The sequence below is a fragment of the Gasterosteus aculeatus genome, chromosome 21, assembly GCF_964276395.1.
Source record: "Gasterosteus aculeatus chromosome 21, fGasAcu3.hap1.1, whole genome shotgun sequence".
Classification (NCBI taxonomy): Eukaryota; Metazoa; Chordata; class Actinopteri; order Perciformes; family Gasterosteidae; genus Gasterosteus; species Gasterosteus aculeatus.
The window spans coordinates 14,794,007-14,817,827 of record NC_135708.1 but is presented as its reverse complement, the minus strand read 5'-3'; the positions used below and the strand labels follow the sequence as shown (position 1 = coordinate 14,817,827).

General features: G+C 45.3%; 3 protein-coding genes and 2 non-coding genes across 6 annotated transcripts; 3 read left to right on the top strand and 2 right to left on the bottom strand.

The window, feature by feature from the left end:
- Window positions 1-718: 718 nt before the first annotated feature.
- Window positions 719-8,042, bottom strand: LOC120811574 (palmitoyltransferase ZDHHC20-B). 2 transcript variants are annotated; one of them, XM_040167052.2, is made up of 14 exons: window positions 7,887-8,042; window positions 6,773-6,799; window positions 6,525-6,619; window positions 6,295-6,415; window positions 5,996-6,065; window positions 5,826-5,858; window positions 5,559-5,679; window positions 5,077-5,112; window positions 4,727-4,859; window positions 4,388-4,514; window positions 4,071-4,163; window positions 3,849-3,958; window positions 3,719-3,772; window positions 719-3,636 (listed from the first exon to the last, which is right to left on the bottom strand). In XM_040167052.2, the coding sequence occupies exons 1-13, from the start codon at window positions 8,002-8,004 to the stop codon at window positions 3,729-3,731; spliced, it is 1,128 nt and encodes a 375-aa protein (XP_040022986.2). In that variant the 5' UTR covers window positions 8,005-8,042; the 3' UTR covers window positions 719-3,636; window positions 3,719-3,728. The 2 variants fall into 2 exon arrangements, with proteins under 2 accessions (XP_040022986.2, XP_040022988.2); XM_040167054.2 differs by lacking the exon at window positions 5,077-5,112.
- A 628-nt stretch (window positions 8,043-8,670) lies between these two features.
- LOC120811569 (E3 ubiquitin-protein ligase MARCHF6-like) lies at window positions 8,671-19,145 on the bottom strand. The gene is made up of 25 exons (XM_040167040.2): window positions 18,744-19,145; window positions 18,166-18,265; window positions 17,384-17,457; window positions 17,037-17,180; window positions 16,540-16,612; window positions 16,223-16,391; window positions 15,777-15,966; window positions 14,807-14,868; window positions 14,683-14,715; window positions 14,539-14,590; window positions 14,254-14,312; window positions 14,077-14,157; window positions 13,920-13,988; window positions 13,541-13,615; window positions 12,660-12,794; window positions 12,251-12,471; window positions 11,791-11,928; window positions 11,482-11,698; window positions 11,177-11,246; window positions 10,795-10,976; window positions 10,445-10,579; window positions 10,182-10,271; window positions 9,881-10,013; window positions 9,343-9,478; window positions 8,671-9,245 (listed from the first exon to the last, which is right to left on the bottom strand). Exons 1-25 carry the CDS (start codon window positions 18,760-18,762, stop codon window positions 9,152-9,154), a joined length of 2,751 nt encoding a protein of 916 aa, XP_040022974.2. The 5' UTR covers window positions 18,763-19,145; the 3' UTR covers window positions 8,671-9,151.
- An 838-nt stretch (window positions 19,146-19,983) lies between these two features.
- trnat-agu (transfer RNA threonine (anticodon AGU)) lies at window positions 19,984-20,057 on the top strand. Its single transcript has one exon. It is a non-coding gene; the product is annotated as a tRNA-Thr (tRNA).
- A 339-nt stretch (window positions 20,058-20,396) lies between these two features.
- On the top strand, window positions 20,397-23,588 carry cmbl (carboxymethylenebutenolidase homolog (Pseudomonas)). The gene is made up of 6 exons (XM_040167056.2): window positions 20,397-20,523; window positions 21,786-22,031; window positions 22,350-22,457; window positions 22,580-22,722; window positions 22,826-22,917; window positions 23,042-23,588. Exons 2-6 carry the CDS (start codon window positions 21,817-21,819, stop codon window positions 23,222-23,224), a joined length of 741 nt encoding a protein of 246 aa, XP_040022990.2. The 5' UTR covers window positions 20,397-20,523; window positions 21,786-21,816; the 3' UTR covers window positions 23,225-23,588.
- On the top strand, window positions 21,241-21,314 carry trnat-agu (transfer RNA threonine (anticodon AGU)). Its single transcript has one exon. It is a non-coding gene; the product is annotated as a tRNA-Thr (tRNA).
- Window positions 23,589-23,821: the final 233 nt, after the last annotated feature.

The window sequence follows — 23,821 nt, the reverse complement described above, 5'->3', positions numbered from 1 at the left end:
ACTTGTTTTAACAAGTCACTGTTTACTTTCCTTCAAAAGCTGACACGGAGGTCATTACCTTGGGTGGTGCGCAGCACAAGTGTGCATGGACACACAGCATACATGCATACATACACAAGAAAGTTCAAATAAAAGATAAAATAAAGTGATTCATGTGTATATATATATTTTTTTCTAATAGTTATCATTGCGTGTGTGGTTTTTCTTACGTGTTGAGTCATGCGCGAATGACTTTTGCAAGTGCAGAAATGCGATATCTACCCCAGAGACTCTGCTCCCTCCCAATATGTTAAATGTAATAGTTTCACAAACAGCCGAGGGAGACACTTTTGTGGAGGAAATTCCAATGAAGCGCGAGAGAGTTGATGTAAAGAGGAGGGCAGTCGACCGCTGGGGTCAAGAGCCTGCGTGCTACACAGATAACAGAGGTTCATGTGGATTCCTTTAATCTCAGCCCAAAAATTGTGAGCACCGAACCGTTGGGTTTTAGTTCTGTGTCACGCTTTAATAAGCACTGACGTGTTTATTAAGTTCTCTGAATCACTGTCTTCCTCTGACGACACGTTGAGTCTTTAATGCAAAAACATTGACTAACACTTATCTAGTTTTTAAAATATATATATATATATAGAAATAATTACTCCAATCATCTTTGCATCAAAATGACTCGATAATGTAAAGGAGCATGAATATATATTTTGTAAAAAAAAAAAGAACATGTTATTTTCCCGTTTATTGTGTAGAGGCATTTACGTCATTGACAAAGTAGGAACAGTAAAATTAATCAGACAAGAAAAATATATATGTAGTCTTTTTCTTACATTATCAATATATATATACCCAACACACATTGTAAAATATGACATTGTAACAAAAGAAGCTAAGCAAGTTATGATATGTCTGTATTCACAATGTGAATACATTATTATATATTCACAATGTGAATACAGACATAAAATGGTTATTTATAAAAAACAAAAAATCATCCTTTTCACAGCTGTTTTTATGGCTTTCTGTATCAACTTGAGACAAACCAGAGTGAAGCTTGTTTAAATCACGACTCATCTAGCATTAATTGGAAAAAAAGATTTTTTTTTTTTAAACACCATAATCCCCATTATAATGGTAAAATACATTTTTACGCAAATTGTAGGCGCCATGCTTTTAAAGCATCAGGGCGACGTCATTCATGTACACGGACATGTAAAAATCTCACGGCTGCACAGAAGCATTCCTTCCAAGACGACAATATTACAAAAGAACACTCAAGTAAGCACTACAAAACACACACACGCACACTTTAGTCCGAAGGCCGAACCGCCCGAGGCGTTTTGTAAAACAAGACGACGGGTCCAATGTTTCAGAATCAGTGGCTTTAAGATGACGGAACCGAGGATGCAACTAAATGTTCAGTGTGCGGGACCTTCGTGATTAAAATCGTATCCTTGGCTTGAATCATGAACTCTGAGGTTGAACCACAGTGTAATCCTCACTTAGCCCCGCCCCCCCCCATGAGCACAATTTCTACATTGAGTTAACACATATCCACCAATCACTGTTTGGCAAAGAGTTATTATTAATACACTTGGGTTCAAAAAAGGTCAAACGTGATTGGAAGGAGAAAAAAAAAGAAGTTTAAAAGTTGAACCATTGGGCCGTTTTTTATCATTTGAACAAACACTGTCCCATTTGTGGTACATTCAGAAACACCGAGACAATGATTACCGGGAAGAACCCGCACCGTACGACACTACCAACTCACTACACCATAGAAACTGTAAACTTGTAGGAGGCTCCAACAGTCAGTGACGGGGTCGTATTCGGTCGTTTGCTGGGCATCCTTCCAATGTAAATTGAAACGTTGCATATATAAACCCCCACACTAAAGTCTGCGAAAGGATGCAACTAAATCCTCTGTTATTTGGTTTTTCACTGATACTTTCACAGATATTATCATGTGCAGTCATGAAATATGATTTAGCCGAACCCCTCGCAGTCACTGACTCCTCCCAGATGTTCAAGCAGAGGCTCATCGAACAGTTCAAGGTCACAGCGCTGATCTGACTCCGGAGGACACACTGCGAGGTGAGGAGAAGCCGTAGTCCACACCCATCTGTCACATCGGATGGGTTTAAGTCTTCCATTTCAAAAGACATCCGGGTGAATCATTACAGCAACATAATGCACATTCAACACTTCAAAAAATAAAAAAATTAAATATTTAATCCTGAAGAAATCTCCAACTGCAAATCAGACCGGAAGTGAATTGAGCCCCGAGCCACTGCAGGACGATGACAGGCGCGGTGTCGCCACCTGCCGGCCTGCACTGGTATTGCGAGGACATCATGACCGGCACCACCTTGTAGAAAATATTGCGCCGCCACGACCTCGAGAATTTGGTTATGACAACGATGACCAGTGGGTTTGAGATAAAGCTGGGATGTTGTAAACACTTTCAGTTTCAGAGGTCAGAGGTCCCGACAGTTCAGCCCTTATTTGGCAATGAGAGTTGGTGTCTTAGGAAAAAGGCTGAAACAGTGAGCTGTAGAAAAACAGGCCGGAGACATTGCTGAGAATCACTGATCGATATGAAGAACTAACATACGAGTGTGAAAGCAAAAAAGGTAGCGAAAGACGCTGCATATTGCACTTTGTAATGCATCTCCTGGGTCGTTTAGAAACGGAATAAACAGACATTTTACGCAAATTCCTTTAGTTGCTGTTAATTCTTAAAAATAAAAATAAAAAGCACTGCCACTTCAACTGTACCTCACATTCTCACAAACGATACGCCATGAATCACAAGATCCATCCAACGCCCGGTACACACGGGATGCTTTTTGGATGCGATAATTCCAATACAGGAGCGCGTTGTTTGATGCCCATTGATAGTCTACAAAGTGCAAATGCACCACCTTGTGCTGTGATGACACACCATCCGAAACCCAGCTGCAGTCCTTCCTGCATCGGTTCAGTCCACTGAATCGTGCAGTCCCCTGTGAGATAGCTCAGGTTTTGATGGGAAACATCCATCTGAAAAAGTTGCAGACCACAGATGCCCTCAAACATATTGGAATAAAAAAAAAGACAAATGAAATAAAAAGTAAAGAAACTGGCACACGGGTAAAATAAAATAAAAATGCGAGAGAAAACCAGCTTGTCGCACACTTTTCACTGCAGGTTTGAACTGATAAAATGAGTCCTGATGCACCAGGAAGCTTTCGGCATCAAAAAAAAAAAAAGAAAGTACCACCAAAAGTAACCCAAATTCCTTCTGGGATTCTTGAATGTTCTCATCAATAAATGCTTCACTTGCAAAAAAGTAAATAATACAAAGAATAATGTGTACAGTTGAATAACATGGTATCAGCGTGTAGGTGTGTGTGTGTGTGTGTGTTTGTGTGCGTTGTAGTGTGAGAGGGTCCGATGGCGGTTGATGTGAGACTCACAACACTGCATGCGAAAATGCCATTGACATTGATGCATTACTGCGATGGCCGGAAATAAAAAAATGCATTTCCGTTGTCACTCCGAAGGGGTCCATGGGGAAGGGGGGGGGTTGCGTCGGGAGACATGGCGGCAAACTTAACCGTTGCGTTGCTTAAGGCGTCACATCAGATGACTGAGGAGTTCCTCCTATGGAACAGGAGAAGCACAAAAACCAAGACAATCAGGCACATTATGGATTCACACACAACGTGTGTGAAGAGACACTCACCTTCACCTGGTTAGGACTCGCCCTCCATGGAGATTGTGATGGCTTCACTTTCAGCTGTGAAGACAAACGGTCCATGTGTTAGTTGTCAATTCTGCCGGTGAAATATCCCCCCCCCCCCAATGGAGCTCACCTGGTTTGAGGTTATTTGCCTGATGGTCTCCGATGTCGTTGGCGTGCTGGTCGTTGCTCAGGAGGCGGTTCTGGGACTCGCTGACGGGGCTCACGGGGACGTCGGCAGCACTGCGAACGTGCCCGTAAAAAAAAAGAAGAAATAAGCTAAATAAACTCCAAAAAGCATAAATCCTCCCGTCCTGTCAAATAATATAAATGTCATGATGCCGAGATCGACCACCTTTTACCGGGCTCCGGCTGCAGGGTCACCGCGGCCTGCTCCACGTCCGCCGGGTTGACCAGCCGCGCCGGGAACGTCAGACCGTCTCCCTGACTTTGGTAAACGAGGAGAAACTCAAGATTAGGTCGAGCCCGGCTGCAGCGCAACAAAACCGCAGTGGGATCAGATCCCCTGTGGATCTACAACAAAGCGAACATGACATACAAAAGGGAGCGCTAGTCCATCCAAATCCTTCTGTGGCATTAAACAAAATTGTCAGGCGCATTTTATAAGATTCTTCGACGATGACTGCTGGATGCGAGGTGCGTCTCCTTTACCTGGTGAAGACCGGCAGCAGCCAGTACTTCTTCTGGTCCCCGAAGACCTGAGCCATGTTCTTCCGGTAACCGAGAGAGAAGCCGTTCTTATCGGAGCCTGATCTGAAGACTGGCGCTCTGAACGCCTCTGCAGAGAGGGAGCAACGCGGAGAGACAAGCGTGGACGCAGAGGACAAGCACAAAAGGCCATTAACAAACAGGTGAACAGAAAGGGAAGTAATGGGACCAAAGATCTTGTCGTCCATCACTTCTCGGTGTGTGTGTGCGTGTTGTCTTTAAAAAAAAAACGAAATTCAGAGAATAACAGAAAGATGTGTTGACTGGGCGTGCGTTTGTTACCTATGGTGGACCTGTTCTTCCCGACCAGCCACAGGTGGTAGCTGAAGAGGGACAGAATACTGATGCAGAACATGGCCGCCACAAAAAAGAGAAACAAGACATGGAATTTGGCGTGAGTGTCTGGCAGCTCATTCTGGGGGGGGGAAGAGACGAGAAACAAGGAGACCGAGAGACGAATCAGCAGCATGTCCACGTGGGGGGATATTTCACTGCACCGAAAGGAAATATGAGAGAGGGGAAGGGGTGGGGGGGGTCTTGTGTGAATCACATCACTGCACGCACACCACGACTGATAACCATGGCAACGATGGGGAGGCGCCGCTAAAGGCTTTGGAGGACAGCTGCGTTACCTTTGGGCAGTTCTCTGCCGATTTCCTCCGGCAAAGCTTTAGTACAAACAGAAACAAGAGCGGTTAGCAACACCAGGAGAGTTCAGGTGGGACGGGAGGGGAGGGAAACGGCAGGCAAATACAAGTCAATGCCAAGTGTGGGGAGAGGGGGGGGTCGAATGAACAAAAAGGGATGAAAGAGGGAGAGATGAGAGGAGATCAAAGTGGAGGCTGACGGATCCGATGGTGGAGGGGGGACAGAAAAGAGAGGGAGAGAGAGAGAGAGATTAGAGAACAATGACCCACTGTGCGAGAACCCGGGGATAACAGAAGGGGGAACCGACAGGGGTCAGAAGTGGGGGAGAGGAAGGGGGGGGGGGGGGTGTGCAGAGGACACAAACACCGGAGCGGTACGGCGGGAGAGGTCAGCGCCGCGCACCACCCGCCTCGCGCGTCCCCAAGACGCGCCAAGCATTCACGCACACCGGGCGCCGTTCACTCACGGTCCAGAACTTGATGAAATATTGCAGCACGGTGGCCGCGATGAACAAGCAGTACACTAGCGAGTAGGCCAGGAACAGGATGAAGAACTTGTAGTTGGAGAACCCGACGCAGTTGTTCACCCTGGAAGTGCGGCGAGAGAGAGAGAGAGGGGGGTCCGATCAGAGGGCTTAACGCCTCCATGCTGGGGGGCTCATTGCTACTCTGACGGGGGCATCGGTTTGTCGTCATGTACAGTTACGTGTCTATGCCGAGCAGCTGTTACGTACCAGGGACAATGGTGGTCCATCTTCAGAACACACCTGCCACACGGAGAGAACAGGGAGGAAAAACAGAGGATAATAGTGTGTTAAAAACGGCTTAAAAAGAGGTGTGTGTGTGTTGGCTGACCCACTTCGTAAAGTCAGCGTTCAATAAAACAGGGGTTTCATTTCCTTACATGTCGCACGCGGAGCAGTGGTGACATCGGTCGGGCTTGATCACTTGACAGCGGTCGCAGTAGCGGATCGCTGCAACGCGCCAACACAACGGGACGTGGTTACGGGACGGCCTGCAGGGCTCTCTCACTTCACTCTCTCACACACACACACACACACACACACACACACACACACACACACACACACACACACACACACACACACACACACACACACACACACACACACACACACACACACACACACACACACACACACACACACACACACACACACACACACACACACACACACACACCTCCGGCGCCTGTGCGCGTGTACAGAGGCAGACTGGTGGCGGCTCTCCAGAGGATCTCCTGCTGGGACTCTGGCCTCCCCTCCTTCTCGTAACGCTCCTTCTCAGCTTTGGGCAGGCAGAACTGCAGCGCAGGGAGGAAGCAAGAAGAAGAAGAAGCGGATTTTTAATGTCAAACTGGGGATTGTGGAGATGCCGAGCCGGCTGGTTTTGGGGGAATTAGGCTGCTGTACCTCTTTGGAGGGGTTGGCAGGCTGGGTGAATATGGTCTTCCAGTAAGACCACACGAACAGGATGAAAGAGATGTGGAAGAAGATCAGGTAGACGACTGGGGGAGCGGGGAGAACAAACAGTGACATCGCATTTGTATTAAATAGTTCACGTACATAACTGCTGCTGTCACTCGGTATCCATGGAACACTATACGTCTGGTTTTCTTTTGCATTGGATTTTAAAAAAGGACATTATTTTTGACACTTACTCTTCTCTCCTATACTGGGGATGGTGACTGGAAGAGAAACAGACAGACAATTAAAATGTTAAATACAAAGACATGTGATGGTTGTACAGGAGCGTTAAAATTGATGGGGATTAATCCGACACTGGGCTTTAACGTGATACATTCATAAGTCATAAAATGATAAAAAGGGATGAGAATGAAAGGAAAATAGTGGTACTTTGGAACTCTTCTCCGGATGAGAAAGAAAGCTCATTCAGTCAAAAAAAAAAAAAAAACACAACATTTGTGCCCAGTTGTCTTCTAGTTTCTGCAGCAGCGTCTTGTCCACAATGAGGAGATTGTTTTCTGGGTCAATGAGCTGTCAGTTTAAAATTGTGGGTTCATTTGGGAGAGAAAAGTCAGAAAAATGGGAAAATCAAAACAACCTATATCTGATAGAACTCAATCTGCAGAGGAAAACTGACTTTCAGCTTTAAATGTCTATCGATTCCTATTTAAAAACAGTGGATAATCACCCCCCCCCCCCCCCCCATGCATGAACCCAAAAACCATCAGGAGCCACTTATCTAATCTCCACCAGATCCGTGAGAGTGTTTTAGGAAATCCACAAACAACACATGACAATGACATCCTTCACACTTTAACACTTCTTCCGATGTTCCCTTCAAGTTAAATATTAAAACCGCAAACGAATCCTCAGTCTGATTAGAAGGGAAGTAACATCGGGCTCGCGTACAGAACGCTTTCACGTTAAATGAGCGTTTTTATTTCCTCATCCAGACTCTATTCAACATCAACTTCGGGGGGGTTTGGGGGAGGGGGGGCTGTTTGTGTGTGTTTGCCCATCAACACGAGACAACCCCCCCCCCCCCGAGGCGACAGCAGCCCACCGACCGGCGGACCGGCTCACCGACACCGCTGTCGACCTGCGGGTCCGTTTTACTTCCTGCTAACGAGCAGCGGCTCGTAACAGCAGCTGTGTGTGTGTGTGTGTGTGTGTGTGTGTGTGTGTGTGTGTGTGTAGCTGTGTGAGTGAGCGTGTGCGGTAAAAGAAGAAGAAGAAAAAAAAAGCCAACACACCGAGCGGCGGAGGGCTTTACCGGGCGAGCGGAGGCCGGCGGGGCGGCTTACTTACGCACGCAGAGCTCCACCACGTAGGCGTAGTACGACCAGCAGACGACCAGGGCGATAAAAATCACAGGTATCCACGCTAAACCCCGCTGACAGCATCTCAGGACGTGTGTGGGCGCCATCTTTCTGCCTCTGCTGGGGGAAAAGGGAGTGTCGCTGTGTGACGTCACGGGACGGCTTTTTCTTTTTTTTGGAGGGGTGGCATGAGGTTGGGGGGGGGGTCGATCTTTATTTTGTATCAATATTTGCAAAAAATAATGAATTATTGAACATGGTACTTGTCAAGAAGACAAACTGCTCTTAGGTGTTGTATCCCTATAGAAGGAAGAAGGATTCATTATTATGAAGCATCACCTGACTTTGGGGAGATGATATTTATTGTCCCTTGAAGTTCAACGGGAACCCGTTGCTCTTCACGGCTACGACCGTTGCCAGCTCACCGACAGGTCGAAGCTGGGAGTACTAGTTGTTAATCCATGACGGGACGACTGTCGGCAGACTGAGCAGCTCTATCAAAAGTACACACAGCAACGCTGCTGGGAACCACAACCAGGCATCTGAGAGACGAGGAGATACCTGGTTTTCTAGATGAGACGTTTTGGAGATGTTCTAAATGCTCCACTGATACCAGAGGATGAGAAAATCACACCACACCCAGTCATGTATTGTATTGGCAAAATAATGTGAGAAATGGATCTTCTCATTGAGATGACCAAGATAGAAACACACCCAAATGCAAACAAAAAAAACGCATTTACAGCATTTTACAACACGTGCAACAAAGGAGATAAATTGTCAGTCTGATTTAATAAATTATACATACACTTTTAAGATGTACAATAGTCATTGCATTAATCCATCTGTCTTTCTTTTTTTTTTTTTTAACACAAAGTCTGCGTTCAAAGTATTTACACATGTACAATTATCATCAGGCAGCCCTTTACAAAGCGAGACATGAATGACAAGATGTTTATCTTCACATCAAACCTCAGGCTCCTCCCCCTCTTTGCCTGCGCATCGGTGTGAGGAGGATTACTCCGCTGTCCCATGATTATAATACATCTTCCCATCCCACCTTTCCACGGGCATGAAAGAGAATACAAGAAATTGAACGACATCCATCGAGTCCGTCAAGATCCACAGGCGGTTTGAAAAAGACAACGGTCCAAAGACTCAAGTTGAAAAAACGGAAAAAGGGGGCGGTGTAATCAGTAGCCGGGGTGTGCGCACGGTAATAGGTGCATGAACGCGGCAACGCGTGACGCGGATCTACTCGGCGACGGCGACGGGGTTGGGGGGCGCGATTGAGCTCGCTCTTGCGGCCTTCCGTTCGTAGTTGACCAGCCTCTGCCCGACCAGGTACCTGCAAACAGAGCGATCGTCACGACAAGGAGGAGCTGTGAACTGTAAAAGTACAAGTACCGTTTCCCACAGGCGGGTCGACCGCAACGGGTCCTTACTTGTCGTTCTTGATGTGTTCATAAAGGCGCTTAAACTGCCGGATCTGGAAGGACAGGATGCCGACGAGCGAGACCACCATCAAGAGGAACGGGTAGATTCTCCTCTGCATTAGGATCTCCATCTCCGGGGTCACTCCTGCAAAAGCAACGCACTTCAGTAAGCAAGTGTTTACGTCTACTTTCCCATTAGCCAAAGCTGCAGTGACTGCAACCGTCATCTGGAGGTGAGACAGAACATATAAAAAAAAAACAACGCACTTCGATAACTCATCAAATCAACTCGTTCACGGGTTTGATCTACTGGAATGTGTCGGGGCTGTAAGTGGATTCGAGTGAACTACACCAGCGCTTTATTCCTCTCTATTCGCTACTGACATCGTGAGCATTACTCACCACAGAAGATTATATTTGCTGGTATTTTTCCCCTTACTTTGGGTTCTCCACAAAAACAAAAAAAAGTACACAATAGAATACAGCGAAAAGAAGAACATTTTGAATACAATTGATTTCCTTGCACATGAGTACTCAAGACACTCACCGACGGCAGGCACCACCCCGGCAGCGATCACGTACGGCACGCACAAGGACAGCAGCAGGACCGAGATGACCGGAGCCGCCAGCTTGCGGATGATGAACTGGAGATCGATGTTGCGAATGCCGTTTGCGTAGACCTGAGGAGAGAGTTTACGGTCATTATACTCAAAAAAAAAACAGCCCTGAGCGGAGTGATTTCATGACAACATTGGAGGTTTAACTCAGGTTGCCCTGCTGCTGCGTTTATTCTCTGCACACAAGATACAGTGTAAAAGCAAAGCAGAATATCCCTCTCTAAAACCCACCTGCTCAATAACGGTCTTCAGCCACCACTGCGGACCCATGAGAGTGATGGCAGCAATGATTTTGGCATGGAGCACTCCCAGAGCCCAGTCCTGCAGTCAACAGAGAAGTCAAGGGATTACTGTGGGTGATTGAACTGGGGACGACACGACAATGTGTGGAGGGAACTGTCACAACACGCTGCATGACGATAAACCACTAAAAGGAAGTCCGTTAAGAGAGAGAAGAAAGAACACCGCGCACAACACGGAAGCCGCGCTCATACCTGCCACGGGTAGAAGAGGGGTGTTTGGTCCAGGGGGACCCTGAGGGGGGCCACAATGACCAGTTCAAACAGCAGGCCCAGCAACAGCGGGATGACTCCAGCGACCAGCACAGCCACAACCACGGTCTTCAGAATCTGCACACGCACACAGTGAGAAAACACTCGAAACGATGAAGGCAACAAAAACTTTGAGCGGTAGTTCATTTGATTTTCTCCCTTATTGCACAAAACTTCGACACCGCTGGCAGTCGGAGTTAACGTCACGGTCAGGGTGTTACTCGACGGCCACCATTTTGGGAGAAAAACCCTTCGTTAAAGGTCCATCTCCCGACAATGTTCCCGGTACCCACCATGAGCGTCCACTCCTGGACTTTGCGTGCGATGACGGTGCGTCCTTGGGGCATCCAGGCCAGCAGCACGGTGATCCCGCGGATTGACAGCCAGCAGACGTAGAGGCCGCACGCTGCCGTGTACAGCTCGTGGATTTTGGAGCTTCCTGTCCAGAAGGACATCAGCCAGCGCCCAGTAAACACTGGAAAAAAACAAACAAATAAAACAAACACAACTTCTCCTCGGGGGTTGGGGTTTACAAAGAAGTGAACAAAAAAAATACAAGAAAAGCAAAGACATATGCCAAGAAATAATAGATTCACCCTTTAATTATGGTTTGGGTGTGAGTCTGCAAAGTTGAAAAATAAATGGCTGGTCGTCCTTCATGCCACCACATCTTACCTGGTAGGGTCAGACACAGCAAGCTGGCCACCAGCAGAGTGATGCACATGAATGCTATCAGTAACACAATCTGGAGGAAAAGAAGAAAATGTTGCAATGTTGGATTTTATAAACTACAACAGGAAGAGGCAGGATATCGGCATAAGATGAAGGCCTTCAACATGAAGATGGATGAGTGTGATAACTCAGAGTTGTGTTGTGGTACCTTTGCGTAGGTCAATCAAGTACAGGAAGCTGTACTTAAAACATTCAGCACTCTGATCCAGAAACTGTAGTGATGAATAAAAGCAGTGGGACCTTCTCACCCTGAATGGAAAACGAAGGGGTCTGTGGTAAGGCTGGAATCCGACTGGACCTCCTTGCTGCAGAATGGCCTGATGGGCTGCGTGCAGCCCCTCCCCTACAGCGGGGTTGTTGTTGTTGTTATGGTGACCAGGAGGAGGGTTGTTGTTGTTGTTGTTGTTCACAGGCTGGTTGACATCGTTGTCATCCTGCTCCCCGAGGAGGTAGGAGTGGAGGTCTCTGCGGGGGAGTGGGGGTAAAGACAGCCAGGCTTAGGAAAACACAGCGTTATGAGGACACGCGCAGAGGTGTGTCCAAACCTGTGGACTTACAGTAAATATCCGGCGCTGACGGTCCAGGCCCTCACCAGGCCTTTGAGCCACTGGCGAGTGTGTCCCTGCTCCAATAGCGCTGGCAGCACCACCTGAAGCAGTAACAGCTCCAAAGACAGCTCGCTGACCGGGGCGTCACTGAGGGCGGAGGTGGACAAGATCAGAAAAAAAAAAAAAGAAGCCATTTGACGAGCCGGTCTGTTCACAACATTTACTCAGAAAGGTCACCGCGACTCAGTCTTGGTTTGTCTTTTGTTTCGGCAATGCGGCCGTTATTTCCTCTTTAGTTGAAGATGTTCGGTAAGCTGTTGTGGCTATCAGGAGGAAGTGGTTTTACACACACACACACACACACACACACACACACACACACACACACACACACACACACACACACACACACATCCAATGTTGTGGACGCAAGGCCGTTAACTCCCGTCGGGTTGTGCCTGCCGGTTACCTGTAGAGCATGACGTTGTACGGGAGGAAGACGGGCAGCAGCAGCTTGATGAGCCGGATGGGCAGCCACAGCATGAGCAGCACGATGGAGCCGAACACGACCACGGACAGGATGAACCGCCGCAGGTGTCTGTAGATGGGCAGGTGAATCATCTCCTGCACCGGGTTAAAGTCGGGGTCATTGAGGTTTCTCAGAAACCACAGCACTCCCGGCCTCAGCACCTGATCGGACAAAACGACGAGAGTGAGTGCTCACTAATGAATCAAAAATATAACACATTATATATATATATATATATATATATGTTTGTCCAAAATGTAATCACTTCATCATTTTATTCTATTAGACATATGTGGGGAAAGAATGAATTGACATTAAAAAAAAAAAAAAGCTTTCATCAGAATCTCACCTCTCGCAGTAGAAGGATGAAGGAGGCGAAATAGAAGACATAGACCATTCCCACTAGCCAGTGCAGGAACATGGTGGTACCAGGGGCGGATTTAAAACTCAACTCTCGGTCTTTCAGGGAGGCATCAAACATCTCCTGCAGGAAGTCACACGTTAAGAGAACACAGCATTCAGACCAGATCAAATTCAGCGTCGGTGCAAAAGGAAATGTGTCGCACTGTTTCTGAGAAGAAATCGGTTATGAATAACATTTGCACATGGCATATGCTCCGCAGATTAAAATGAGTCCAAACGTGCAGGATGAGGGAACTCCTCCGCTGCTGCTCAAACGGCGAATCCTATTCTCCACATTGCCCTTGATCACTTTTGTAAGTGTTGTGATGTCTATAAACATGCATACAGGATGTATGTTTCAGTTGTCCCACACGACATTCATTACACTAAAAGCCAAAATGGGACTTTCTCTCCAATTCAAGTTTGATTTTGCTTGTTTTTCTGTCATGATTAATGCATAAACTTTGTCTTCAAGCATCGTTTTCTGTCTCTCAGCCCCGTTGAAAGCCACTCCGGTGGCTATTTGACAGACAGCTCTGCAGGGTAAACGCCGCCCCGCTCAATTTAGCTAGTTGTGTTTCAAAATAAGATGCAAGAAGTGTTCACTGAAATTTGCGTAGGGAAGGTGAATTCAGAAATTGTCACTGGTTTTAGCCGACGCAGGAGGAAGCATTGGATCAGAGATGTATGTCAGTATAGAATACAGTACTCCATCTGTGACAGTCAACCAAGGATGGGAAATACATTTAACACCATGTTACCAAGAATGACATGATTTAACATTAAAACCAAAATACTCAAAAGTCAGAAGAAGGAAGAGACACGCACTAATGAGCAGATATCAAGCCACCAGCCGCAGATGAGTGGAAAAACACCGATCTCCACGACAACCAGCAGAGAGACCTGTAATGGGAACAGAGGTGTATCTCAGCTTCACTTCACTGCATGTGTATACACTGAATCTCCATAAAAAAGATGCTCAAATACAATCATCACATGTAGCTGTGGGGATTCAGGCACTTTGACAAGTCACTTAGAAATAGAGTCTGACAACTCATTCCGATTATTCATTAGGGTCATATGTACAAAGTTTGCGCTTGAAAAAACCCTCCTCACATTCAATGGTTCGTTTCAGCAAGTTATACATTTTTCCCAAGCCGATGCGGACGTGAGTTACACAAGGCAGCAATGCACTCAGAGGCGTTACCTTGACGACGATGTAGCAGACTCCCAGGAGACGCCGGGAGCGCTGGAACCTGACCAGAGCAGCCAGTCCCTGACGCAGAAATTAAGGATCAACGCCTTCCACACAGACTTCCTTGTAACGGAATTAGGTTTGCCTTAAGTTTCACATTTCAGGATACATGACAGAGGATGAGCGTCATCGCCAGCAGTATGTAGCCCACGATGGTCGTGATTAAGCCCTCGAAGTGAGAGGCTTGGACCTGCAGGACGGTGCAAGGTTGTAGTCGAGCAATTAATCACAGTTCAGACCCAATATTGTGCAGCATTCCTGCTATTTGATGAGAGCCGTTCCTTACATATTCCTCAAAGCCAAGACCCACGACGGAGAAGTGGCCAATGTGGTATGGACAAAATGCTAGAAGAGGAAAAAAATAGAAGATATCAACCTGTAACATTGCTATATGTAATAGGTTATATTCTGTTATAATATTAACTTTATTATTTTGTTTGAGGGCCACAACCGATAGAAGCCTTATTGGTGAATGTAAGTTAACTAATATTATTCTGTGCATTTAATAATCAAATAAATAAAATCAAAGTCTTATGATTCCGGTCAAACCATGTTTTAGTACAGTACTCACCGAAGACCAGGATGAAGAGTGTGTTAAGAGACACTACCCAAAAAACATGCTCCTACAAGACAAAAGGGTCCAAGTACAATGAGAACTTTTCAATTCTTCATTCAAGAATGTAAAAACTGACTTATTATGGTTGCAAAGACTTACCAAAAACACAAGTGAACCATCCAGGCCAAGCATCTGAAAAGCATATGAACACAAATAAATAAAAACGGTTTTATAGTGTGTGTTTACTAGGTATGAGGGGTGCTGTGACGTCGCGCATAGTTACCCTTTCCCAGGTGAGCTCCTCCGCCGCTCTGTCCCACTCCAAAGCATTCCAATTCATGTCATCTACACGGAAACACATTCACTTCAAACACGAGGAACGACGATCTATCAGCCGCGGTAAAAATACGTCCAGCACATAAACATCCAGTTTCACGTCATTGCTAAATACGTTCCTCATCTGCCCGATTGTCAGATACGGCCAAAGCATTTATCACCACGTGGTCAAGTCTGTTTGGACACATGTTTATGGGTCAGCCCATAACACTACATCACATTATAACTACGTCATTAATGCTGTTCCGGTTTTGTTTGAAAACAACAATTATTTCCTCTGCATTCGATCAGAAGCGAGGGGACGTCCCGCAGCTTGACTTAACGTAGAACACAATAATCATCACAATTCATTAACGAGACATTTTGCCTCGCCGGTAGGAAAATCAGCCCATTAACCACAGCTAAATAAAAAACCCAAATATCTGGGCTGTGAGCACTGTGGGTAGCATCTTGACACATCGTTGTATCATTCACAAATGAATTGTATGCTCTGATGCCAGTGGTACTGTTTGTTCTAGCTTCTAACATTTCCATAAACCCTGCAACGCATCAACAACGGTCTTGTTTCTGTTGGTTTCCCCCGGGGACAAAACACTTTGTAAACACTATATTCATTACGTTTTTGATGTGTCTTTTTTAATTAATTTGAGCACGAAGTGCACCACTTTCTCAGTGTTTTATGATGTTGAGCAATAAAATAAAATGAGGTAATGCATCAAAGGGCGTCTCCATAAATTCTTACCAGGCAGAACTGATCGCGAAATGTGATTTATGAGCTTAATCATTGTTTGTTTGTGCTGATTCACGTCTAAGAAGGATATCTATGTAGGAAAACACTTCACACAACTGTTCAGCACTAATCAAAGTTACAACTAGAAGAAAAATATTTGAGACCAATGTACTTCTCAAGTTCCAACCTTGTGCTCCATTGTTGGGGTCAGCATCTTCGGCGGCTGCTCCCTCCTCTTCTTCCAGCTCTGGCTCATCGCCCTGGTCCGGGGGGACGTCGGGGGGCTCGGGCTCCGCTTCATTTGGAGCCGGCGGGTCAGCAGGGGCTGGCTGGGCCGCGGGCGGCTCGTCGGCTGCTCCCTGGCCTGCAGCCGGCGCCTGAGGTCGAGGGGAAAAGAGGCGTATAGAGTTATTATTATTACTTATGTCAGGGCGGTGAATCGCAAGCTGGATGTGAACACATGCACACAGTAACACAACACACAGAACTCTTTTTAAACACTACAAATATCTTCCGTTTAATGTTTGTCTTAAACAGAGTTTATTTGTTGCTGTCAAGTTTTATTGGTTCTCCCTTTGCTCTTTTTTTTTTTTTTTTAAACAATAAAGACAGGCAATCGATCAAACAAAGTACCTCGTTGGCTTGACCGGCTGCATTAGGCGGTGCCTGCTGGTGCTGCTCCAACCAATGAGGAGCGCCACCGTGGACTATTTGTTCTCTGAGCCACACAAGGCTGATAAAGGCGCACAGTGTGCAAGTAACCACGAAGCAGCCCTGCAGGCAATCAGCGAGCAGGTTCTCTCTGCGGGAGCACGAAGACGGGGACACTTTAGCAAACACACCACAACCTGAAAAAAAGACCTTTGGTAGGTAGAGGTTATGGAAATGAGGAGCATGCACATGTGCAGGAGGCCTTTAGGAGGCCCAGGAGGGCTGGGATCGTCACTCACGTGGACAGCATGTCCAGCGGCAGTGTCAAAAGTGAGCTCACAGAGCCGGTAAACAGACACTTGTAGATGCGACCTGAGCCAGAGAAATAAACAAAGTGTCATTTTTTGGAGGTTAAACACAAATCATGCTTTGTAACGATTTGCATAATATGTGAGAACTAAATTGATCAGGCAGTTTTTTCTGTTACAGTAAGAACTGAGGAGGATGTAAATATCTTTGACCATGCAAAGCGTTGCCTGTTATGTAACGGTGCTAAAGCTGTAATTCCCTTGATCGGGTTAAAACCACAAACACAAGCTAATGTGTGAAACTTACTTCCTGGTCACTTAATACAAAATAATGAACTTCTACTTTCAAAACTATGAACCAAACTGCTTAGCTACATCAGACAGAGCTTTTATTAACTATAAAAACTATAAACAACTGGCCAGAGCTGTGTGAAAGGTGTAATCCAGCAGTAAGGAGATCGGCGTATTTGTATATATGTATTACTGACATGCAGTGAGAGGAACCACCCCGAGCCATGCGAAGGCCACCAGCGTGTAATGGAACCAGTAGCGGATGGCCGTGCCCACACTGGTCAGCAGGCCGGCACAGATGTCCTGGATGGGCAGACGTGAGGGCATGTCTGGGGAGTAGACTGAAGCGTAAAGAGGGAGAGAGAGAGAGAGAGAAACAGACATTTTAGTAATGTATGTATAATAATCTTTCATACTGCTCTCAAAAATACCCAAAATTGTGTTTGAAATTGATTTTCAGTAAAAGCATGATCATATGCGAGACTTGTTTAGGAAACCCGAGGCCGTTTCAGATGTTTAAGCCGTCATTGCCACGAGGACTTACTTGGTGTGAACGCAAATCTGTGCTTGCATAATTCACAGTACTCCTTCCTGCTGTGCTTCAGCCACTGGACCAAACTGTGGAGGATTTAGAAAGTCAAAAGGTAGAAAAAACAATAGTTAGTTTTGCATGTGTGATTTGGGGATTTTTTAAGACGTATTTCACATTAACAGGAATGGAGACCTGCTATAGAGCATATATCAATTAAAACACACACACCTATAACTCCATAAGCAGTATTTAAAGAAAGAAATTAGCATCCCTATTAGATAACCCAGACCATCCAGTCCAGCACCTACTGCTAATTCCCCCTGTGGGATTAATAAAGTGTCTCATATGTCTCCATCTAAAAACAGAAATGTCGTTGACATTGTGAGACGAAGAGGAAGGTTGACAGTGTAAACCTGACAGAACTTTCCTTCAGCCGCTACCAAAATAAATGTGCATGTCCAAAACCGTCATCTAGATCTGTGGAAACATCTCATGTTTCAGTTGTGGTACGACAAACAACGGGGCGTTTCGGTTGTTTCAGAGATCATTTGCGTGACGACAGTAATTACACCATCACAGCCTTTTGTGAGAAGGGCAGGACTCTCAGGTAAGCCAGTCAGCTGATCATCAAACACATATGACATCACTTGTCAGGCCAACGCCTGAGTCGGTAGACCTGCACAGTACTGGCTTACATATAGGTTTCAATCTACAAAATTCTCTTTACCGTACAACATTTTGCCCACTAACATCAGCGTCACGGGAACGACAGCTGAGAAGACAAACACACTTACCATTCCTGGTGGATGAACTTGATGCTCCCGGTGCAGACACAGGGGTGGTACAAGGGTTTGTCTTGGGTCCCCTCAGAGCGGCACACACGACAAATATCCGCTGCACGCACACGCACACACACACACACACACACACACAACATGTGAGTGAAGGTGCCCGCCACTAAAAGGCAGCCAAACCCCAGATGTGCAGATAGAAGAACGTGTGTGTGTGTGTTGTTGATACACGAGTGGCTTTTGCGATGCAGGCTCGTAACGTTTACTCAATAACGGAAGACACATCGGAGTTACACCAGTAATCCATGTGGCCATAATACGTTACATCAACAGGAAGTGATCAATACGCTAATCCTTCCTATATGCTCTCGATCACATTGCCGCGTGACCCCCCCCCCCCCACCCGCCCCCCGAAACAACCTCCAGCAGTCACCGGCCCCCATTACCTAGATGACCACCCAGCCAACGTTAGTTACACGCTCAGGCTACTACGCTATGAAAAGCTATGCTAACGTTAAGTTAGCCAACTGGCTCGCGAAGCTATGGCGCTTGAGTTGAGATGCCTTTAGAGGAACGTCTACCTTCTTCGGCGGTGTCCATGACGATCGCTAGGCACCGGTCACCGTTTCTTCGAGGAGTGATTCGTACCGCGGACCCATCCACGAAACGAGACAATGTCGCTCACCTAGCTAAATTAAGCTAGCAGGACGGGTGAATCCCTGTGTGTCGGATGCATTGAGAATCGTAAAATGGATTCCCCCCAACAGTACAGTGCTCCAGCGCTTCCTTCGTTGTGTCCCCTCACATCCAGTCCGTGTTCGCTGTCAGACGCTTTTTAATGAGTATTTGTTTTATTCAAGACGACAAAGCGTTGTTGCCGAAATGACAGCTTGAACACGGGAGACAAATGGCTAGCTAAGATGGCTAACGCACGCGCTAACGTCACTGTTCCTGTCACATCAGTTTTTTCTTTTGCCACAGCGGCTCAAATTTTACGGCAGCGATGCTTCCATAACAACCGTCACGTGGTCAGCGGAATGCGAGCTATATTGAGCGTTCAATTTAATATCGAAACGCTAGATGGCTGATTCTTAACTAAATTGAGATGTACAGTTTAAATGTTTAGTGTGTTAACGTTGGAGAACATTTCCTCCACTTCTTCGGAGTGTTCTACTGTCTATTCTATTTCTATTTCTAGAAACAAATGTATATTCCACGATGAACAGTGACACCTACAGGACGTTGAACCAAAAGGTTTTATACAACATTAGACTTGCACCCCTGAACATAAAACCAGAGGTAAATATGAGGTTTAACCACTAGGGGTCTGTCTTTGGAAACAACTTTTTTTTCTTTCATATTTTATCACAAAAAATACTATTCTTTAGATGTCAATGCTCAAACTTGAACTTAATGTTGTTACAAGATTAAAACGTATCCTTAAGTACATCTAACTTCATCCTAACCAATTATATTGCATATGTGCAATTTTTGGTGTATATAATGGATTCGTGTATTAAATAAATTATCTTAACTGCTTTTTGTTTAAAATATAAGTTTAGTACAGTATTGGTTAAAATGATGCTTCGCAAAATCCAAGCAAAGCCTAATGTGTCAAACATCGGGAGATTTTGTTTGACATAGTAAACTCTTAAGCAACAGCGACAATGCCAAGATAGAGAATCAATCGGTAATGAACGTAATAGGAAACTTGAATTAGTTAGTTCATGTCTTTAATAACTGCACTGCTGTAATCTGTAATCCATCAATCAATTATTAGTTGCAATTATTTTTTTTGTGCCCCCTGAGGACAGTACCAGCGGCGCCGTGGCTTAGATGGTTAAAGCGCCTGTCTAGTAAACAGGAGATCCTGGGTTCGAATCCCAGCGGTGCCTTTTGAGAGACACATTGCGTCAAGTATTAGGATGAATGAACTGAAGATGATAATAACAACCCTTTGTTGGAGCCGAATACAACGAGATATAATCAATTGCAATAATTCCAACACCACACGTTAAGTAGCCAAATTAATAACCAATTTAGACCTCACCCTGTGATATTTAAGTGAAACAGGTCAAAGCTAAACAATAATTAAATATGGTAGATCTTTCTGTATATTATCAGATCGGCAAAGATTGGTTTGTGATTATCATTATTGCTTCAACAAGTTAAAAACAATCAATCACATGTTGAGTACTTTTCTTAATGTTAATATTCCAACTTTTATTTTGAAGGTTTTGAAGGTCCGGCAGGAAATTCATTCTTTGACTCACTTGTCTGGAGGTTTTGGTGCAACTTTTTAAGCTCTTCAAAAGACTTTACATTCTTTCCTCTTACATCGCAGAAATAGGAAAAATTACGGTAAAAAACGAATGCACATTCATCACTAACATTTTTCAATTTGAGTTGAAATTGGTAAATTAGCTAAAGTCATATGTGGAACGTGCCTCGTCATTGTCCTGCCTAGTCATGATTGCGTAATCAACTTCATTGTGCCTCCCAAATAAATGTCCTGTTTTTGATGATTTTACACTGGCGTCGAGTTTTAATTTTTCTAACAAGCACCTTTTTGATTTGTGCAAAAACTATGAATGCAGTAAATTGTTTTGTTGATGTAATAATCCTGAACGTGAATTATAACTTTTCTACATGGGCTTGCCAACGCTTAAAGACATTCAATGTGCACCTGACATGAATACACAAACTAAGGATTACTGGAGGCTTGAAATCACCACGGCTGAGTTTAGAAATTCCCATTGAGTAAGATTTTAATGGGTGAACTACAATATCTTGTATGAAATGATGAATAGCAATCTGCAGCGCGGTTTGAACATGGTGCTTGGAAAAGTGCCTAAAACAGCCCAAATATACAAAACAGATATTGGTTTGACATAATAAACTCTTAAGCAACAGGGACAATGCCCAGATGGAGAATCAATCGGTAATGAACGTAATAGTAAACTTGAATTAGTTCATTATTTGTTGTCTTTAATAACTGCTCTGCTGTAATCTGTAATTCATCAATCAATTATTAGTTGTAATCGCGGCTTTTTTGTGCCCCTTTTTAACGGGATCAGCGGCGTCGTGGCTTAGATGGTTAAAGCGCCTGTCTAGTAAACAGGAGATCCTGGGTTCGAATCCCAGCGGTGCCTTTTGAGAGACACATTGTCACAAGTATTAGGATGAATGAACTGAAGACTCAAATGATAATAACAACCGAATACAACGAGATATAATCAATTGCAATAATTCAATGTTCCAACACCACACGTTAAGTAGCCAAATTAATAACCAATTTAGACTTCACCCTGTGATATTCAAGTGGAACAGGTCACAGCTAAACAATAATTAAGATGGTAGATCTATCTGTATAATATCAGATTGGCAAAGATTGGTTTGTGATTATCATTATTGCTTCAACGAGTTAAAAATAATCAATGAAAAACAAATGCACATTCATTACTAACATATTTCAATTTGAGTTGAAATTGATAAATTAGCTAACGTCATACGTGAAACGTGCCTCGTCATTGTCCTGCCTAGTCATGATTGCGTAATCAACTTCAGTGTGCCTCCCAAATAAAAGCGTGACTTTCGGTAACAGTCGTCTCTCCTCTTCCCAGCTGACCGTCGGTCTGCTCCATCCGTCTAAAAATGGCCAACGAAGCAAAACCGTGTCCCTGTGATATCGGTGACCGGCTGGACTACGGGGGGCTCGGCCAGGAGGTCCAGATCGACCACACCAAAGCTTATGTGGTGAAACCGTCCGCTCCGTCTGACCGGGCCGTCATCATCATACATGACATCTTCGGCTGGAAGCTTCCCAACACCAGATACATGGCTGACATGCTGGCGGCCAATGGATACACGTGAGTAGGGGCGCAGTCAGGCCTATTTTGGGGTGTACAGGGGGGTTAAGTCCCGGTAAAATGTTCTTCAGCCCCCCCAGCACTCCAAATAACTTGGCATTTTGAGTTTAAAAATCTTTCATTTGGGTGATGTCATTAAACTATTGTTTCTCACATAGACAAGTTATTTGTAACTCCAGCGCCCCGCTCCCCCACCTTTATTTAACCTAGAAACGCCCCTGGACTTGAGAGTGAGTGAATGCAATGTGCACACACAGAGCAAGAGCGAACATAGAACTATTTAACAAGGATTTCTTCTGCCGTTGTTGCTACGAGCAGTGCGGTGTGTCCTGACTTCTACGTTGGAAAGGAGCCGTGGGGTCCATCCAAGGACTGGTCCAAGTTTCAAGAGTGGTTGAAAGACAAAATGCCCACGGAAACAAACAAGTAACCACATTTTGTGATCATTTGAGGGTGTGGGGAGGATGGACACGTTCTGGTGTTCTGTAGAGGCCTGCTGATCCTTGCACGCATTGACGTTTTTTTCGTCACAATGTCCCCCTGTGCAGAGAGCTGGATGCAGTGCTGAGGTTCCTGAAGGAGCAGTGTGGGGCCAAACACATCGGAGCGGTGGGCTTCTGCTGGGGAGGGGTCGCCGCACATTACCTCGCCCTGCAATATCCAGAGGTGGAAGCAGCTGTGTCCTTCTATGGTGTGTTTCAGAGCTCATTCCTTCGCAAGTATATTACAATTCAGCGAGCACACATATTGCAGTGCATAACCCCTTCATGACGGGTTCATGCAACACTCTGCAGGGATCGTACGTGAGAGAGAAGACAAGTACGACCTGAAGGTCCCGACACTCTTTGTCTTTGCGGAGACAGACAACATCATCCCACTGGACCAGGTCAGTAGGCATGAAGTTATGACAGAAATGGCACAATGCGTTTAAATGGTGTGTATCGTCCCCTTTCTAAAAAGCCATAATCTCAGCCAATGACGATTGGATCTGACATCCGTCTGCTCTTCAGGTGAGTCTCCTTGAAACTCAACTGAAGGAGAAATGCAGAGCTGATTACCAGGTGAAGGTCTTTCCTGGTCAGACTCATGGGTTCGCCCACCGCAAGAGAGAGGACATCAACCCCACGGACAAACCTGGCATCCTGCAGGCCAGGGCAGACATGCTCAACTGGCTCAAGAAGTACATGAAATAGGAAGGACAGAAAACTCCACACAGGGAGTCTCAAGTGGTTCTTCAACCACGAAAGCTAAGGTCCATTATAATTCCAATCTAATTGAACATTCTGGATGTAAAGAATTGATCTTAATAAAAATATTAATTGGAGCACTGTTGGAAAAACTGCAAATAAAGTCCTGTCAAGAAGAGGTTTAGACAAAACAAGACTGTGTCTGCATCGTTTGTACAATACGTTGGGTGTATGACATGTCAGCTGAGATAAGATGACCGCTCAGGATATGAAATCTGTGTGATGTGTGTGTCCGGTGTCGAGAAGGCCACTCCGTGTCTCATGATGATCAGATGTATGTCTCAGAATAAAGAACATGATGGTCCTTGTACAATGAGGTCGGTGCGCAAGAGCTTCCTGTTCATACCTTATCCCAGGATATATGTGGGGGCTGGAAAAGACCGTGGCGCGTGACTTGTATGTGTGTCAACTCGGTCTCCTGTTTGCAAACATTAAACATCCTGTTTTTGATAATTTTTACACCGGTGTAGAGTAAATTTTTCTAACAAGCACATTTTTGATTTGTGCAAAAACTATGAATGCAGCTGAACTATAATGCAGTAT